General features: G+C 40.6%; 1 protein-coding gene across 5 annotated transcripts; it reads right to left on the bottom strand.

Moving 5' to 3' along the window:
* Nucleotides 1–294: 294 nt before the first annotated feature.
* tmod1 (tropomodulin 1) lies at nucleotides 295–20,254 on the bottom strand. 5 transcript variants are annotated; one of them, XM_071503528.1, is made up of 13 exons: nucleotides 19,911–20,254; nucleotides 16,164–16,255; nucleotides 15,917–15,971; nucleotides 15,368–15,504; nucleotides 11,826–11,982; nucleotides 10,597–10,713; nucleotides 8,875–8,964; nucleotides 7,276–7,406; nucleotides 6,874–6,981; nucleotides 6,202–6,345; nucleotides 5,546–5,690; nucleotides 4,554–4,653; nucleotides 295–2,557 (listed from the first exon to the last, which is right to left on the bottom strand). In XM_071503528.1, exons 4-13 carry the CDS (start codon nucleotides 15,488–15,490, stop codon nucleotides 2,539–2,541), a joined length of 1,134 nt encoding a protein of 377 aa, XP_071359629.1. In that variant the 5' UTR covers nucleotides 15,491–15,504; nucleotides 15,917–15,971; nucleotides 16,164–16,255; nucleotides 19,911–20,254; the 3' UTR covers nucleotides 295–2,538. The 5 variants fall into 5 exon arrangements, with proteins under 5 accessions (XP_071359629.1, XP_071359628.1, XP_071359627.1 ...); XM_071503527.1 differs by having other exon boundaries at nucleotides 15,917–16,000; nucleotides 16,173–16,255; XM_071503526.1 differs by having other exon boundaries at nucleotides 16,173–16,255.
* Between the last annotated feature and the right edge of the window lie 248 nt (nucleotides 20,255–20,502).

Raw genomic sequence — 20,502 nt, 5'->3', positions numbered from 1 at the left:
TTCACTGACACTGACACCGACTCTCGTGTGAAATCTACACACTGAAAATGTAAATTGAAGATAACCATCATCAAAAGTAAATAATAGAAAATAACAGAAGTGCAATGCAGTGATGTTCTTAGTCTGATGGGAGCAATATATGGCCGGGAGAGATGGACAGTCCAACCGAACTATCATGGTGTATTTCTTCCATTTAGCCATTGAGTGTCACTGTTGTCTCTGAATGGGAAAACGTATATTTAGGTACAATGTCCAGCTAAATATAAATTAAGTTTAAGCACAAGGACGTTGTGGAAATGTTATTTTCAAGCTTTATTTATCCCATAAACAAAAATTCAACCAAAAAAGGTGAACTATCTAACAAAACACAGAGTCAAGCTTTAAAATATCAGAGAACACTGGACAGAAGAAAAGAACAGGACACACAAAGACTGTGGGAATGGCAGGGACGGAGCCCTCGCCCCCTTTCGCATTCAGTTACTCACTGTCGTACAAATGTAACATCCATTAATAACCATTTGTTCAACATCACCCACAGCACTGACGAGAAAGTAACAAAGCAGTGATACTGTACGAAATGACAATAAATGGGTTATGTAACCCTTAAACATGCTGTCAGATTTTTTTTTTATCTTTATTCTTTGTCAGTATCAGGTACAGTTGTTCACATCAAGAAAACATGGATGGTAGGAGCAGTTTTACCTTCAAGTCTGTAACTGGTAGTTTACCCATTTTCTCTATGCAGCAAATAGACACATTTCATCTTAAAAAAAAAAAAGTAACAAGTGCAAACCATTTTGACTGGTTGTTTTAGTTCTTGTTTCTGGTTTTACAGTGAATTAAACCTTCTTTTTTTTCCTCAATGTGCTGTTTTAAAATTAGGAGAAATCCCATTAGGTGCCAAACATAATTACCAACATAAAGTTGGTAACAAGGGCATAATCAAGGTTATACCTCTTTGGTTTGTAACTCTTGTAACTCCTTACGGATCAATTCAAGATCAAAGTAAGTAATACCGTATTTCAGCAACAAACATTTTGAAACTGCAAATCGTCTGATAACATTTCCTCGTTTAAATAAAATGAATAGGTATAATCTGACAGCTGTAAAGACATGAGAGGTTTCCTGTTTTTAAATCTGTGTCTAACATCCATCACTGAAATAGTCCAAACCTGGACTGAGGCGTTAATGTGAATCCTGTAATAAACAGTAAGTCAACAGTACCAACCAGTTCATATTATGACACACTTTTTTTTTAGCTCCAGTAAATAAAAATAAACAAACACAAACAATCAACAAACCAGACCTGGTTGAAAGTGTAGCAGTAGCAGAAATCCATTCAAATACTTGTAGTTCTTTGGGTTATTACTGTAGTCTGAGCTACACAGTTGACTGTCGAGTTACTTCTACATAACAAGATGGTGTTTGTAGGAGATTTTACATTAGGTTGATAGAATATCTGATGTCAGTGAATAACATTTGAACAGGCAGTTGTCACTCCCAGCTTGTGGGGGTTTCCCTGCTAATGTGAATGCTTGATAGTGTAACAGTGTAAAGAGTAATTAGAGTGAACATTTTCATTTACAGCAACATGTTTTACACTACTTGTTACACTATCCAGCGCAATTGAGCCAAGGTACGTCAAGTATCTGAATTTCTTTCTGACTCTTTCCCAGGTCTGTCACAAATAAATATGTATATAGCGACAAATCTCACAGTAGCCAGGTTTATAAATCTATCTGTTACTGAAGAATCTGTATAGCTTAGTATCTGAGGAGAGTGAGTCACCAAAATACTGTTTAGACCGAATGAGAAAAATGCTACAACTTTACATTTTTAAGGCCGGGTCAAAATGTGACATTATAATTTTCTTTATAGGTTTTTTAAATTTTGCCAGTCAAATTAATATGGGCTTTGCTGTATATTTGGTAGACAATACCTGTTGGGAGCAACAGTAATGATAGCACAAATCATTTACAGCACAATAACAATAATAATAATAATAATATTAATAATTAGAATTCATTCAACTCAATAGAAACACAGACTGCTTAAAGTGGCCCGTCACCTTTCAAATGGGCCCTCATTCAAAACTACACCTCCAGCCCCTTTATTATGCAATCTAGACACTTCATAAGATATTAAAGGATTCAAGATGACAGTAAGCAATGTCTGGTTAGTTCGTACAAAGAGCTGCAGATACTGTTGTCCAAGCCTGAGTGCAAGCCACAAAGACAGTAGCCTGCCAACCTCACTTTTTGCATAAACTGAAAGTTCAGAGGGACAATGCTGATTTGTCCCATTGGATCCTCTAATATCTACTAAAAAGGTCTAGAGAGCAGTTAGAGTTCCAATAAAACCCTAAACAACTGAACCTGACGTGGTGGTCATGGTTTTCTGGGTGGCTCGTCAGAGGTTGTGAGGCTGAAGAGGAGAAGATGTTCCGGAAAGATGATGGGGGTCAAGAGGGAACAGGGAATTGAAGGTAACCCTGGTTTCTACACATTCGTCCGACACTTAGGGAAGATGGGTCCTCCCTCAAGCCTTCTCTTTCTTACTGTAGATGGAGAGGAGGACGGAGAGACACAGGGAGAAGAGAAAGAACGAAAGATGAAGAGGTAAAAGGAAGAAAAGTAAGGAAGGGAGGGAGAAAAAGAGATATAGAAAAATTAGACAAACAGAATCAGGAAGGTTTGTCATCATCATAATCTTTAGGTAAAGCAGAGCAAAGTTGGCTTGCTGTATTTCCTTTGCATGAAGCAAAAAGAGAGGCTGAAACTGAAAGGAGGGAAGAGTGTTTAGAAAGCAGGACAGAAAGATCAAAGTTAATCCACTTGCAAAAGGAAATGGCTTCAGCAAGAGCTGTTCAATTAACAAAGAACAAGAGACATAGATAGGGTGGTGATAAGAGCAGGGCTGGATGAATCCACTATGGGGCCCTGGGACAAACAAGCCTTGGGCCCCTATTGACCCTGGCATTTCTTCCAGTTGTCTATTCATTAGTGAGCAACCAGTAAATAGCTTGTTTTAACTTTATTAAGCTTAATTTTATTTGGTAAAATTCACCATACATCAAGAATATACACTGAAACAATAAAGGTCAAAATTAAGTTCAAATTAGATTTAATCTTGTGGGTGTTAAATGAATAATCTTCTGATTAACAAACTGCCACACAGTTTAGCTGGAGTCTTCCGGGTCAATGAGGGTCTGGCGCCTGGACGGATAGTTTATAGTTGTTCTGTGTGTCTTTGTGATGGTTTCTCTTTTTATGGTCATTTTGCATCCCTTTTTCATTGTTTTATATCCCTTTGTACTGGTTCTGTGTGTCTGTGTGTCCGTTTTGAGTCTCTTTGCTGCCTCTTTTTGGTATAGTTTTTGTAACTAAGCTCTATGACTTTCAAACAAGAAATAATAAATACTAACAGTCATTTCATAAAGAGGCTCTGGCCAAGGGCCCCCTGACCACTCAGGCCCCCTTTGTGCGATTGGCCCATAATTCATCATCCATGATCTAGAGCCCTGGGGCACATGCCTGGTTTGCCCTGTTTACCCAGTTGGAAATCCATCTTTGGATAGGAGCAGTGTTTATAAGAGGACAGCAGAGCACAGAGGCTGAGCAGAAAAAGCTGAATTTCTCCAGACAATACAGGAGCAATAAAATATACTAGATCAGGAAAATCCAGAGTAAAAAGGCCAAGGAGAAAGATACTGTAGGTGATGTGTCCAAAGATTTAACAACAGCACAGATTTACTGATCAGAAAGAGTTGTAGGAAATGCAACAGATGAAGACCATGAAGGTTTCTGCAGATTCACAGTGCAGCCACAGGAAGAGAGAAGAGAGATCTCCCAGAAACAGCTAAGCAAAAAGGAAGAGTTTCATCCTGAACAATCACATTTCAAACACAGAAGAGGCAGCTATAGTGGATGCCGTTCAGGGATCAGTCTCTCGGGCAGTTTAAAACCTGTGCTTGTGTCTCTTCAGCAATTTTTATGTCCATTTTACGAACTTAATCTTATCTGAGGTTTGTGTCTTGTTCCTTCTTTCAAAAGTACGGGTTATTTTAGTCTAACTGTCGTGTTCACTTTCTTACTTGTGTTGAGAAAAGGCAGAGTGCTCCCTGAACCTTTTCTTTATTATATATCCTATCTGTCTATTTCTCAATATCATTAACATCAACATTTTTCCAGTTTGTTGCCTTTTTGAGCAGAGGTTTTTACACTTTTTTGGGGAATGTCCAAAACTTACGGCAACAAAGTTTATACTCTGACGACAGCGGGGACCAAAGAGCAACAGCTAAATTTGGGAAGCCCTGACAGTGGCCTTTGCAAAGAGATGACTAGAAGAGGAAAAGAAGGAAAGTGATGATAGGTGCTGTGGAGAGGCAACAGAAACTCTCAGGGGAGTATGACAGGAGGTGGCAGTAGTTTGTGGTTTGGAAAAGAACCAGGAGATCTTGGCAGAAGAGAGACAAAGCTGAGCGGTCAAATCGTGCTGTGTTTGTGTTTCAGGATTTTTTCTCTTTTCTTTTCTTTTTTTTTTTTTTTTTTTACTTAGTCTTGGGCTTGAACTTTTTCCCGAAGGCCCTCTCCAGCTCAGGGACAGACAGAGTGAGGGTGAAGGAGCCGTCCGACTCTGACCTGACGACCCGGGCTTCAAGATGACGGGGGGAAGGAAAATCATGACAAATTATGACACATACACTTAACTTCAAGTGGTTTGTGACAAAATACAAGAGGACTATGAAAACATCAGAGGCAAATGAAACCACAACCTGAACTCAAATGTAATCAGAATTCTCATACGGACTCATACAAATGGCAAGAATACAAGCAAAGGGTATGACTGACAGTGAACCAAAAGTCACGTTACATGGTTACAGGAGGGCATCTCATAAAACCTGACAGGAGACCAGCTTGTTGACACTAGTGACCACCTCTTTCTAACTCTTTACCTCCTGTCTGTCATTCTGAGGACTATGAATATTTCTCCTGTGACGTTTTTTTTGTTTGTTACCCTGTGTAAAATAAGAACATTTGGTACAAAAGAAAAGTCAAAAATAAAATATTAATACTAACCTACATACCTTGTGCCATTTGCAAGAAACATTTCGTCCACTAGTTTCATTTTGTTCACCGTCTCATGCTAACAGTCTTTTCTTAGTGCTGATGTCATAACTTAGGAAGGCACTGTTTTAATTGGCTGGGGCTTTCCAGCCAATGATGTCACTGATTCCTCTATTAGAGTCTGATTAAAGTACAACTCAAATAGATATAGTGGAGATAGTGTCAGCGCTGACACACGGAACAACCAGCACTGCCAGATGCAATACTACTGAAATAAAGTTATGTAACTAACTAAAGCATTGTGAGGTGAATCAGTAATCAAATACAGTATGTACTTGAAATGTTATCAGTTTGAGCCTAAGCCAAGGACTTTTGTCATGTTTCTCTGTGTGTGTTCTTGTGCCTGTTTCCAAGGCTCTAAACTGCATCTGCACTATAAAAAGTGTGTGTGTATGTGTGTGTGTGTGTGTGTAACCCACCCAGGTCGTTGTTGTTCATCATGGCGTTGGAGCCTCGGAGGCGCGGGCCCTGCTGGGTGAAATGGTAGCCAAATTTCAACAGTGTGGTGTTTTTCTCCAGCATGCTGGCGATCTCCATCTCAACCTTGTTGCCTAACGGCTGGCTCTGGAGGTTTGGAGAGAGAGGGAGCAGGAGGGACGGAGGAGAGACAGCAAGAGACGGATTAAAAGCGGGTTAAAAAATTGGATTTGTGGTTTAGAGATGGGAGGAAAGATAAAAGATCCAAGAGACAGGAGGACAGGGTGAGCTGATAACAGAGGATGAAGGATGCTTTGTCAATTTTGAGTTATTATCATTTCAATTATTCATTTAATGGGGCCAAATGGCAAAGACATACAAGAGAAAGGCGAGAGATTTAAAAAAAAATAAAATATCTGTGAATGATTGAGTAGTATACTTTGTAAGTTAAGCTAACGGGCAAGCAGTGAGTCAGAGATGTGGGACTATGCAGTATGACACATCACAAGGCAATGTGGGAGCATTAGACTGAAGTGGCAAAGACAGCCTGTGTACTCTATCTGACACACACACCCACACACACATACATTTTTGTACAAGTGTGTATGAGTCTGCATGTACCCTATGCAAGTGTGTGTGTGTGTGTGTGTGTTGGTACCTGATTGTCTATCTTCAGCTCCAGTAGCGTGGTGTTATTCTGCAGTGACTCTATGAGGGCCAGGATCCCAGTCCCTGTGATGAAGTTGGACTCAACATTCAGGCTCTTCAGCGTCGTGTTCACCTTCAACATCTCTGCCAGGGCCTGAGGAGACACACAGCCCATAATAAAGCTTCGTTCACTCAATGCTTTGCAGCCATTTGCTCTATAATCCTGCTACTGGTTTGCTAAAATGAGGGATAAGGCACCATAAAGTGTCTCTGTGAGACTCATTGATACATATATCTTATTAGATAATAGAAAAGTAGGAATTGGTAAAGGCATTATATGCAGCATGAAGAAGATCTAAACCCAACTGTATATTCATAGTTTTGTTTTTTGTTAGTGCCATTATCACAATAACTGACCACAAACATGAGGTGGCTGTTTGAGAAAGCAATGCTTTAAAGGCAAAAAAGAAGATTTAAATTCAAGTACAGAGATACCTGAATCTTTTGTTTAGACAGACTAAGAGTGTTAGAACAATACAACACATGCAGAGAGTGTATCCTTAGAAACAGTGCAACTAACAACTCAATCAAACTAATTTAAACCACCAAATAAAAAGCGAGTTGAACTTGGCTGAGCTACGTCAGAGACATGGAGCAACAAAATGTTACAGCTGTGACTCACAAATGCTACAGGGTCATTGCTTCTGGTTCCTACGATACTGAACCGCTCCACCACAGTGTTCTTCATCAGAGCCTCAGCGTACGCCTTCAGAGTCGGGATGGGGATATTCTGTGAACAGAAAAACACACCATCAAAATATTACAGCTCAGTTTATGCACTAAAATGAACTGAGCTTATTGATTTGAAATTTGTTTATTTCTTAAACTGTAGCTTTTTAAAATTTTGTCTGCAAAATTAAAACGTGAAAACCACATTTTGTGCAATGATAAAGTTGACCTTCTTCAAATGTAAGGACTAGAAAATGCAGACAAATATAACTAATAGAGGAACTGAGTTCATAGATACAGCATTTAAGCTCATATCCTCAACATGATATTCTCACACACACACAGACCTTCTTACCTTGATGTTGTTGAGGTTGACCTCAACGAGGTCAGGGTCATTCCTCTTTATTCTCAACAGGGTTTCTTCTACGTCAGTGGAGTTGGGCTCCTCATCTGGGACTGGTTTATACTGGGTGCACTGGATCACACCTGGGATACAACACAATGACACACTCTTTTGTAGAGCAACAGACTGTTGAGGGACAGACTCTTTCTGCACAGGGTCTAACCTCAGTAAAATTTCAGCCGGACAGTTGATTGCTCGAGAGTCTGTCAACACATCCACCTACAGTCCTCAGTACACAACAGAGCCTTCTACATATTCATGACAATGTTTTCCCACAGTCAGTGACCACAGTGAATGTTGCTTGAGGTTATGGGGCTCTCTGCTGGATCAAAAGTGAACTTTCTCAGGCCATTTCATCCTATAACTCACACAGCCACCAGCCACTAAATATATTTTACCTCAGAAAATTAAGCATAACAAACCACACCATTTTTTGCACATTTTTAACCCATTTACTACATGTCATGTTCGTAACGTTTTACATATATGCTGAACATTTCTAAAAGGATACCATACAAAAGGATATTGTTATATTTTTTATCCCACTTTCCAGGCAGTCATTGGTTTCCATTAATTCTCATATGGTATGGAAATTAACTTTCACAGATTTGAACTTTGCTTAATACAAGTAATCCATCACAGTGACCACGGACATTTTGCAGCACAGACCTATCAATGCACATGTAGCTATGTTACCACACAAGTATATTGTAACTTTTACTAGAATATCAGCATGTAACGCTAACTGTGACGGATTATACTGTATGACTCAAACAACTCTGAGTTCCTTAATGTTTATTTTCTGTGGTGGTTAAAGAAGATAAAACAGAACTGGATACTTTGTAAAATGCTCAGCAGTGAGATATAATAGAAATCGAAGGCTTCTTGAAGCAATAAATATTATAAATATAAATTTTGAGAGGCGTCATATTTGGAAATGAGATATTCTGACTCTTACTCTGGAGGAGAATCTATAGGACGAGCTGCTATTCAAGATAAACAATGGATCACTAATGTGTGTGTATGTGTTGGTCTGTGTGTGATAGGGGAGTAAAAGTAATATCAGAATCCAATCGTTTACACTGTACAGTGTAAGAAGAATACACAGATGACTCATCAGTGATATTCCACTATAGGACAATGTATGAGTGTCTATATTCACTTAATGTTATCTGCCAATGTGCTTAGTTTTAACGCGTGTAACTGTATTTGTACATGGATGAAGCGCAACCAAAAAAGACTGAGCCTTTTATCTTTGGTAAAATAAACCAACATTCTGCCAAGATGAGATCATTTCATTTGATTTCGATCCAAGCCAACTCCAACTTCAACATTTTTCTGGCGTGAGGTGATATTTCCTTCAAACCAGTCGAGTGATCTGCTGTATTTCAATCTACTTTTACTGGCTTCTTGAAAATCCCAGCATCAAATGAATCTGTGATTAAATCAAGTGAAGACAGCTCATGCAACTGGCAGATTTCTCCAAATCAAGACTGAGTAACATACAGTAGGTTTCTGGTACATGTGTGCAAGTGCGTGTGTTTTATGTACTGTTGAGGCCTTGCTTGTTGACTATGGTGCTGCTGGCCAGGGCTTCGTAGTACTGCTGGTTACTCATCAGGGTGTGCATACCCAGGATGGCTGGAAGACAGGCAAGAGGACAGAATGAGGATGGAGAGAACAAAGGGAATAAACAAAGGTTCAGAAAAGAAAAAGAGACAGAGATGCTGGAAAGGCATCAATAGATTTAGTGATTGTCTAGTCACATCTGTACACTGGACCACCATGCAAATACAGACAGTACAAAAGCACTTGCAGCATTGCAAAGAAGTCAAACCTGACACTTTGAGTTTCAACAATCAAGCGGTCGTATGCTGTAATGCTCAGGTGCAGTGGTTTAATTGGTGATATATACTAGCTTTGGTTTTGCAGCCGCAGCTAATGTCCAGCTCTCTGTTGGCTGACTACTATCCTCTATATCATAACTATAAAGGACGTCAAGGTATGAGCCTGTGAAGCCGCCCATCAAGGAAGTGTCGTCCTGGCAGCAGTGGATCTGAAATATGTTTTTTGGACCGAGGATACAATATAAAAGATATGATTTAGAGCAAATTATCACCTCATCTGTTTGTCAGAGCAACCGAGAGCACGAGAACAGACCATGTTTACAAAGACATAAACAGTCAGGGAACGCAAGCTACCCAGCTGCTCTTAGGAGAAGGATGGGCGGGTGGCAGGGGCTGGCATGCAAGTGGAGGTGACTTTGGTGGTGGGTAACTCAAACTCATTGCAAAGTAGCAAATTAATAGCTTTCATACCACCAGAACACTGTATCATCACTTGCATATTACAGACTTAGAACCTGGCATTGATTTTCATGTGTTTTAAGAAAATAAAGGTTTACTACACTGGGATTTGATTATTTATTAAAATCTAAGTCAAAGGTTAATGAGACCTCAGCGCTCTTATCTGCAGTGTATAAAACATGGAGTTATCAGTCATAGACACATCATGGCAGCACAGTGAAAGTGTGTACATGCAGCAAAATATTTGCCACAGCAGTGAAATCTGCCATGCATTACACAGACTCTACTCCTGTGTAATGCATGTGTGGTCACAGACATCTGTCTGGCTGTGAGCTGAGCTGCATGGTTTTTCCCCAAACGTCTGTTTAACACAAGCTGACAACATGGACATGACGGAGGAGTGGAATCGTCCCATGCAAATACTTTGTGCCGTCTACAGATACCCTGGATGGTGTTCAGCTAGCGAACAGAGAGATCCAGCAGGGGTGGAGGAGATGGAGAAGATGGAGGGGCTGATGGGAGAGATGAAGGGGGAAGGGTGGAGGAAAGGCAGAAGGAGTGCTAAGAGACATGGAGAAGAGTTAGATTGAGGAAAAGTTGATTAACAAGGGCGAGTTAAAAGGTGAGATGGAGTGTTGACAGTTATTAGTGAGTGTGCAGGAGATGAAAGTGAAGAAGAATCAGACACCTGCAGTTTGGAAAACACTACAAATCAAGATTATTAAGTCATACTCAGAGGCTTTGTGCTCTTTTTCTTTTAGAAAATATTAAAAATCCTAAGGTCTGTATCATAAACATGAGAAAAAATAAATAAAAATGCTAAAACAAAAAGCAATAATTCCCATTTTTTCCTTTTAGTTTAAGATGATCAACTTCTTTTAAAAAACTGTGTATATATGGTATGTGTATATAACATTGGAGAAAACTGAAGGACTGATGTGTGAAGGCCTGAGTATGTGTGTGTTACCTGCAATATCACACAGTTCAGCATCAGTAGCACTGGCTAGGGCTTCTTCTAGCTCTGGCTCCAGGGTCACGTTCTCTATGATGGGGTCCACCCTCTTTTTAGGTACCCACGCTTTCCCTGCAACATTATAAGACACAAAGATTACAGTACAAGTACTACTACTATGATGACTAGTATCACTAGCACTTAAATCTTAACTGATGACATTATTTGGTGGAAACAATTTGTGTTCCCTTGGAATTTTGCGTTTTAAAGCGCCCCCTCCTTGGACCTCTGCTCAGGTCGAAAATGGGTGCAAGTTGTCCTGAAAGTATAAGCCAGTCGTAATTACGACTGTTAAGAAGTCGTATTGAAATACAGCATGTGCAATAGTGTTTGTTGAAAATGGAAATGTCAAACTAAGGTGACATATCACCCGGAGTTGTGAGGGAGAGGTCTGTCCCGCTGCCCAAACCAGCTCTCTTATGTAACAGCTGAGCCGGCTGAGGTGAGGATCCTTTCATGTCACACCTGACTCCAGGCTGTTTTATTTAACCTGTTAGCCTGTTTCAAGTCCTGCGATGAAGCAAACTGGAGTAGGTTTTGTCTGCCCTTCAGGGTGAGCAGGAGGGGGGCGGCAAATAGAAAACATGGAGTGGCTGAAAGTGGAGTGAAGGCAGAAAGCTCTGTACAGGGAGCAGAAGCTGCTGTCGCTCAGTGCCACTCATATGATCCAGTTTGCAGCTACTTGGCTGCTCCACCTGCAGCTTTATGCTGGTTTGTAAAATTCAGTTGAAATGTCTGCCTTTTTGGTGCACGAGATAGAGACTGCAGTAAGACCATAACACCAGCAAGGAAGAGCATGATGAAGGTGACAGCAGGGAGACCTTCTAGAGTTTCACACAGGGATGTCTGGTATCTCTCACCATCCATCACACACCTCTGTGTCCACACTAGACTGGTGTTTGTGGCGTCGATCTGCCTTTAGGGAGTTTTAAAAAAATGCTGTGGTCATAGATGCCTCAGATTTCCATTCATTTATAATTTTTTTTTTCTCCCACTACATCCAAGAATCAGAGAGTCCACCCTCTCCTCAGCTCACATACTTGGGTAACTCAGTTATCTCTAGTATGCAGGGAAACCAAACAGTGTTGACATTCAGTGTTCTCGTCATTTGTTCACTTTGTAAAAACAGTGCTTTGAGCCAACTTTTCATCTGCGTAGACCCACTATGAGAAAACATTTCTTACCTCGCTTCTCCCCTGTGAAGGGCACCAGGTCTTCTCTGTCTGGATGCTCTTTGGCTTGTTTCTCCAGATGGGCCAGGAGGTTATCCCTCTGAAACGTCCCTGTTGGAGCTTTCTTAGTCTGGTCCTTCTGCCTCATCCCAGCTGGCAACAATGCATTCTACACAAGGGCAGGAATTTACATAATTTAAAGGACTGGCACTGGGGAAAAAAAAAAATCTTTTCTGAATTCATCTCCCTTCCTCCTTACATCCTATAATACCTTGCAACTTTAATGCAGAACAATGAAGAACAAATTAGTCCAGGATTTCTTCCTTTGACTGCAATCTCTCTCAGCAGCACTCCAATGAAAACAAAAGAGACCTCTCATGGTTTGAGTTATAGAATCTGAGCTATAGAAATATGTCCAACATTGATATGATATTGTTTGCATTACATTTTAAACAGTTTTGAGGATTTGAGGAGGGAGATAGTGAAAACACAACAAAAGTGTTACAGTATTAGAGCAAAGGGAGATATATATATTGAGATGGTGATGCCAAATCTGTACTCCGGTTAATGTAACTCCCACATCAGTTCCTATCTCTAATCCAGACCAACACAGGACCAAGACGTTTCCCAGAGCTTTGCTGCATACCAAGTTATTTTCAACCTGAAGCAACATTCAAAAACCGAGCTCTTCAAAGTGCTACTTATAGCTTCATATCTTATCTGTCCTGTCAGCACTTACAGGCCTCTCTCTCCTCCCTGCCTGTCTCTCTCACTCTTATTCATCTGCTTTCAGTCTCTCTCCTTTAAAAAGAAGCTTTTAAAAACCAATACTCCCAAAGCAGCAAACGATTTTCAAAAAGACACCAAGTGATTCACACAGTTGTTTTGGTTTCTGTTGCTCTCATCCAGCACTTCCAGCAGTGGTCCATAAATGTTCATGTGACTTACAGTAGTATATATAGTAGAGCCGAGGGTATATCACACTGTCACTGCCAAGCTTTGTGTGTCACACACTCACATCAGCTGTAGATAAGAGGCCTCAGCCCCAGCATGTTCTCTCTCCTGTCCCTTTTAACTTTGCTTCCCTCTCTACTTTCTCTCTCTGTATTTTCACCCTCGGCTCATTTGGTCTCTGTTCCTCTCACGAGCCACAGCAGACATCTATAAGCACGGGACTGTAACTTGTACAGTACAAGTCTGCAAGGACAAGTCTGAGAACCAGGAGCTAACTTTTAAGATGCATTTTCTTTTTAAACCTGCATTGGCTGATTTCTTTTGGCCACCTGGGCACAGCTAAAACAAGCCGAAAACACAACATATATATATATATATATATATATATATAATCACCTTAAAAAGTTGATAGGATATGTTGATACGGTACTTGAACTTGTTAGCAAACAGTTGGTTATCTACACATCCAGCAGATACAGAGCAACATCAACATTTTTTTTTAATTCCCTTTTTAGCTTTGCTTTGGTCTCCGCCAACTCCTGAGAAAAATATCTGTTTTCTTCAGCTGCTAAATGCTCCACTAGGTTCACTAGCTAGTTGTTGACTTTGTTAGCCATTTGATGCTGGGCGGGCTGAGAACAGCGGGTTTATCATAGTGAAAACAGCTGCCTGCAGCTGGAAACAAAGCTATTTAGAGTAATGACCACAAAACAAAAAAGAAGCTAAAATGGTTATAGTAATATTAAACAGTGCAGCTTTAAGTTATGTGGATGAATGACAAAATGTTCACTTTCCATGATTTAAGAAATGTTACCAGTAAAGTTACATGTGATTTGTATTAACCTCTTCCACATTAAAACAGTGCGCTGGAGCTGTGATCCAAAAATGTAAGAAATCTCAGACTTCAAGTGAGAGCCACTACGATGTGACCATGGTGTCTTAGACGAAGTAAACAGTCCTGGTTGTAGTGTGTAAGCATATGACTGTGACGCAGTACAGTATGTACTAAAAACACAAAACGTTCTTTAGATGATCGACAATAAATTTATCTCTACAATCACAGTGCAGCTGGCAGACATGATGTTTTTGTGTCCAGCATGATGAAGCCTTTTGAGTGGCTTACTGGAACTGATGTGGGAGGCTGTGCTGGGAAGGTTACAGTGCGTCTCAAAGAAAGGGGACACTTCACTGTTGCGTAAGAGGTTACCCTCATAAACAGGCACAAACAAGGTAAGCTACCCACACTGCCTCTCACTGTTTCTCCTGTTTATATCATGTAGTCCCTGAGGTCACTCAGTGCTGGCATTAATCTCTCTCACACACACACACACACACACACACACGCAGGCGTCTAGATTATTCCCTTCCAGTCATCCCCTTGGCATTGAGGGGGAATCCAGTCACTTTGTGAGCTGTTACACATTCGTCAGAAAGCTAATACAGCTGCTGTCACCACCCATGATGCATCATCACTGATCTCTGAGGGTATGAAGCTGGTGGCGGATGCATCAAATGCTGAAGTAAATGCATCATAAAAACCAACAGGATCTAAACACAAGTATTAACTGATGCCCTGACCTCCTGTACTGTAGCACAATGGCTAAAACCAAGATACACAACCCGGCCTCCCACGTGAGACTGTGAATAGAGAAATACTGTAAATGCCAGAGGAAGAGGTGACTAACTCCGTCACATTAAAGGTTGAGTGTTTTCTAGGATTTCTCTGTTGTTCTCTCCTATAGTTCTTCATTCATATCTTTGAATAATGATGATTTTCAAGATGGATTCATTTATTTATTTTTTTCCAATAATGTTCAATCACATTATTGAATATTATTTATTTATTATTTCAATAATCACCAGAAAAAATTCCTTGTATGTGAAAACATACTTGGCAATAAAACTGATTCTGATGTTTTTTTACAAAAATAGCATCTTTGACATCTTTAAACTAATTGTTTTGTTCATCTTACAATTATGTAAGAAAGATAAAGGAAGCAAATCTTAAATCCCAACTCTTTCAAATCTATTCTATGTTAATAATCTATCTCTTTTTTATGTTGCATCCAATTATTTCTACAACCACTTAATTCCACATAGAGGATTACTGGTTTACTGCAGCTGTCACAATCCGTTCCACACCCTAGAACAAGACTGTGGGTCATCATCTAAACTCCACACATCACCTTTAGTTTGATTACAGTCAATAAGAGAATATAAACCCTAACCAGCCTAATGGTCACATTGTGCAGTAACACTAACTGCATGACTCTGGATTAGCTGGGTTCAGCAACATAGCATTTAAAGAGCAGTGCATCAGCTGCCACTGAACTAACACTGCAGAAACTATTTACATTAGAACCATTTACTCATGGGTACGTTCAGAAGTTCTGCGCTCAACACAGTTTGACTTACTTAAAAACAGAAATCACCAGCTAACATCAATTCAAACACAAGCATATGTAGCTGTAGTGATATACAGTAGACTGCAGTATATCACATAAGGGGGCTCTATGAAGCCTGAATGGTCCCATAATTCTCCACTGACACCAACACAGTGACAGGAACAGCTTCTCATGAGCTTTATATTATAAACTCACATCAGGATCCAGCTCCTCTAATTCGTCCTCTAACCGCTGCAGCTCTTCCTCTGAGAGTTTCTTCAGCAGCTCGTCCTCATCTATGTCCCTGTACTTCTCCATCTCCTTCCTTATCACTGACATGACTGACAACACACCTGGAAACAGGAATTAGGTCACTTCAACAACAAACACAGACAAACTCCTGTAAAAGTTAAAACTGTTGCTGATGGGTGGATTTTCAGTTAAAGAGGATCACATGACGTTAAATGTCAGCAATGCTGAACGGTGAGTTTAAGATAAAACAAGATTTTCCCCCAATAAAACAAACATTTAATATATGTTTTGTCCAAATTTCATCTGATTTCTAGCAACAAGAGTTAGCTTTCACAATATGTTACAATGCTGTTCTTACACAAATTACATTTCTTGTGTTCTCAACTTGCTTTAGGCGATATAAGTTCACATTTCTGAGATGGGTCTGAGATATGAGATTCAGTGCTGCCAAAGTAAGTTTATACTGTACAAACACACACAGGGATTTGAGAGGCATTCCATCGGTTCCCTTACCTCAATAACCCCTCCACGCGAAAAGACAAAATGTAGATCAGGAGCCTGGATTACCCTGGTGTTTGAGGAAAAAAAAAAAGATATCTGTGGATGGAGACAGCTGGTAAGAAAACAGTGATAAAATGAATGGTGGAATAACAGTGTTCAAAGGGTCAGAGAAATTAAAAACTGGCTGGCTAAAGACAAGAAGGGAGATATACACTAACCAAGCGTCACTCAATGATGCTCGTTGCCGTAAAAACTTGACTGTACTCACCTCAGTGGCCCCCAGCTCAGGGGTAAAATAACAGCAAAGGCAGCCAAGTGCCTGTAGCGCTCCTGGGAAAGAGAGAGAGAGACCTGGAGGAGGCAGGAGCAGAGAGTGAGGAGAGACTAATAGCTCTCCCAATTAGAAGGCAATTTGCGGTTTGAAATGAGCTCCTCATTGAACGGTCATATTGTTTGTGGCAGAATGAAACCTTTACATAACATCTGATACTGCAGAGGCACTGGAGATACATTTACATTCACATTCATCGAATGTTAGAAGAACAGATTTCTGAGATGTGTCTGGAAACAGGGGGAAACAACTAACCTGTTGCCCCCTGTTTATGCTAAGCTAAGCTAACCAGCTGCTGCCTGGTAACACAGTCAGGAGGGAAGAGAAATTGTTTTTGTGAACTGGATTTGCATTTTCAAACTAGAGAAAAGACAGTGAGAAGCTTACAAGAGGCTGATTGTAACGTAGAAGGTGTCGTGTAAACATGTTGGACGAGAAAAAATAGGTCTAAAACATTTACAAAACCTAACAGGAGATAAGCTTTATATACAAATAAGATAAAATATACAAATCAGCTGTTTACCTCAGCTCAACATCAGACCACAGGAGTGTGACTTGCTACAGTAGCTACACGGACAATTCCCTTTGATTTTCCATGACTACAACAGCAGACAAATCTTCAACTAGCACAAGTTTTCACCTGCTCACATCTGTTGAAACTAACCCTCCATTTCCTCCCAGTATCGTATCCCGTTGCTGACCTGTCTGCCATGAAGCAGTGTCAGAGTGCAGCTCTGCTTTTCCTCTCAAAGCACTCTGCAGAAAAGTATAAAAGTCAACCCCGGATAAAGCAAATATCTGCTGCGGAAATGTGTTGTTCTCGTGCTTTCTGTCTCTTCTGCCTCTCTCTCTCTCTACATGGCAGATCCAAGTCTTGGCTGTGGGACCTGAGGACTGATGATGGGTGAGCTGCAGTGGAACATTTGTGGGTCACAACACCAAACGCTTGGCATATGTGCTGCCTCTAAGCCCTGGCTCCTTACAACCCTGGGTCAGGGTTTGACATGTGTTGTGAGCTTCTACTGATGAATCCCCACATGACAAGACTAATAATAACTTTTCTGAGCCTGCTGCATGCAAGGATGAGAAGGAACTCAAATTAGGTAGGAAAAAGGTTGAGATGGAGCTTAGAAACCAACCAAAGTGCAAGAAATTCAGTATTCAAGGAGCACGAATGTGAGTGGAAATGATTCTTTTTGATCTTAAGTATATCAGCAAGTGTGTTTTGGCTAACCTCCTAAAAGGCAGGGTCAAGCGTGCCGTTCTTTTGTTCTGTTTTCTCTAAGCTCCGTGACAAGACAAGTTTCCAAAACCAAAGATGAAAAACTGGGCTGAACTCCAAATAATGCTGCAAGTCTGCTGGAAGACACCGACCTGCTCTGATGATATCAAACAGACCCACGCCTGTATTTATAACGTTTCTACAAGCTTCTGCTTCATTAGAGGACATTCGCTGGGCAGAAAGGAGGAACGACCAGGGATGGCCTGAGTTTGAATATACCCTGTAAAGTCATCAACACTTGACCCCTCTAAACCAGGCCTGTCCAATCCTCCAGCCTCTAAGAATAGCAGCACTGATGCAGGATCATTAATCAAGACAGATGAGAGTAAAAACCTTGAAAGTGGCGTTGTATGCTCTCACATGAGCACAGCCTTTCTCACAGTAATAAAAGTAAGATATCATTATAAGATATCTAATATCTGTTTTAAACCATAATTACACAATGCAGCTACTTGTAGAGAACAAGGTGCTACGATGACCTGCTTCAACAGCGATCCCTTTGTAAATCTTTCAGCCTGATTTTAAACATAAACCCTGGTGAAGCTGCGACTTTTTCACCCGTGAAATACACATAAATCTCTGTTAAACTCACACATACTCTCAGAGTGGCCAAAAACTTTTACAGCCAATAAATCAGCACATAAAACACGGCGAGAGCACAGCAGTGGTACTTCAAGTTTCAGCAGATGACTTCCTGCTAAATGTCTCCAAAAAGCTTCAACTGTCATGAAAAAAAGGATATGGAAGTATGTGTGAACATTTCACGTCAAATTTCTTTAGCTTGGTAAGTCCATGATATATTGCTGTCACATCTAAGCTAATGTCAAACTCAGTTAACAGAGTATAAACTAGCTGGTCTGAGCCTATCCTTTGCAGATTTGTATACTTTAAAAACTAAGTCTTTATAAATTCAGAGACAAATAAAAACTAATAATTTCTGCTACAAACTCCAGATCCCTCTCGAGATGCCTAAGAATTCTGACCAAATGCTTACTGCAGGTTTGAGGATGGGCAACGTAATGTTATATCTCCTGAAACTGTGACATTTGTATGCTGCCTAAAATGTTTCTGTAACACTGCAGTTGTTAGAATCGCACAGGTCTCCAAAATGGCCCGGCAGAAAACAGCTGAGAGCAACTGTCCTGCTCTACTATCTGCCACATGTCATAATGCAGACGAGCCACAGGACAGTGTGTGTGAGTCTGCAGTGTTTTCATATCGAGTTGTTACCATATACTTTACTTTTATATGTAAAGTTGAGAAGTGAGTCATAATAGTCATTCTCTCAATCTTCTACTTTTTCTGAAAACTGAAATTAAACTGTCTGAGGACACTAAACCCATCAGTGACAGGCTCTTATTCTCTACTTTGGGGACCGGTAAGGAGTCGTATATCATGATCTGTATAATCAGGGGCCTGGCAGCTCACTTGCTGCCTCAGACCTGAGGTCAGGCCATTTGTGCATTCTGCAGAGGTCAAAATGTTTTAGCAGACGTGTTTTGTTTTTTTTTCAGGTTAGCTCCTGATGTGCTAAATTACTAAACCCAAAGATGAAGGATAGACTTATAAACACATGTGTGCATGTTTGAAACACTGTGTAACACTAAGACTTAAACAGCTTCTGTATCTCAGGTTTACCACAGGGAACGCCAGAGCATGCAGGGCCATGTGAAAGAAAACTGAGTGGAAAACCATAACTAACAAACTAACAAAGGTTACAAGGCTCCATGTTGTGATGTATGTAGGTCACAGCAGAACTGACAACCAACATGTCAGCAGACAACTGTTGCCTCTCACAGACCCTGTTGATTATGCAAGGTGGTGAAACCTACACTTGATACAGAGATACTGGTTTTGTTGTGGCATGAACACCAAGGTGACACATTTCATGAGCCCAAACATGACATGGCTGTAGCCAATAAAATAATTATTTTGTTAGTAGAATTTAAAATGGATCTCGTGTTTTTCTGGAGACTCCAAGAGGTGAGAGACAAATCTGAGGATTATACTAATCATTAGTCACGAAATAAAAATCCACACACTGTGTCCAGGACCCCAATGAACTACATGTTGAGATTGTAGTGCAGGCTGCCTACTCAGGGTTTTAGTGCGAGGACTTGCAGAGTTACTACTTTAAGATGAAACCTACAACAACCAATTACACATTCTCCAACAGACAGAAAAACAGTTACAGTGAAATAAAAAAAAAAAACAAAAAAAAAACAAACTATTCCTGGATTTCCCTGAAACTCCCCCTTTATCGTCAGTGACCTCATGGAAACTTATTCTCTTCAAGTAATTTTAAAACTGTTGCAATGTTCACTATTTGACTCTAGATGTGCAATCTTCACTCATTTGACTATGCAGTATAATTTTTGCATTTATTTCCGTACCTCCTCCAGCGCTATTTATAGCCGGACAGTCCCGCTGGGTGACAGCAACGAATACTTTGACCAGATATGGTTTCCTTCAGAGCCGCCTGGAGTCGCGCTGCGAGGTCCGCTCCGCTGCAAGCGCGCAACCCGGGACAGCGCCAACAGCTCCCCTAGACGGCACCGTCCATGCCCCGCAGATAATCCGAACTTCAGCGGGTTTCAGCGTGTTCGCGCAGTTTCCTCCCCCGTCCCTGGTCGTTTCTCGGCGGGTTTGCAGAAGCTGAATCCCATCTCCCGCAAAGGGCAGAGTAAACTTGTGTGGAGAGAACCTCCTCCCTCGGCTCCCCCTCCTCCCCCCACACACGGCTGCCCTGTCACTCCAATGATGTCATGAAGTGGCTCTGACTCCATGAACAGACGCGGTCATTTGAATGATAACCTTTAGCATTCAAGTCTACTGCAAATGTTACTTTGATCCGCTTGATCTTGCTTATGTTTGTTTCGGTTTTGGGGGAAATTCTCACCAACACTAACTTACAAAAGTAACGATATAACAATGTAAAAATACTCTGTTACAATTAAAAGTCATTCATTCAAACTCCCACTGAAG

This window comes from Trachinotus anak, unplaced genomic scaffold, assembly GCF_046630095.1.
Source record: "Trachinotus anak isolate AG129_WGS33_773 ecotype Australia unplaced genomic scaffold, CSIRO_AGI_Tana_v1 ptg000019l, whole genome shotgun sequence".
In the NCBI taxonomy this organism is placed as follows: Eukaryota; Metazoa; Chordata; class Actinopteri; order Carangiformes; family Carangidae; genus Trachinotus; species Trachinotus anak.
The sequence above is the reverse complement of the archived record's forward strand: the minus strand, read 5'-3'. Positions and strand labels throughout refer to the sequence as shown.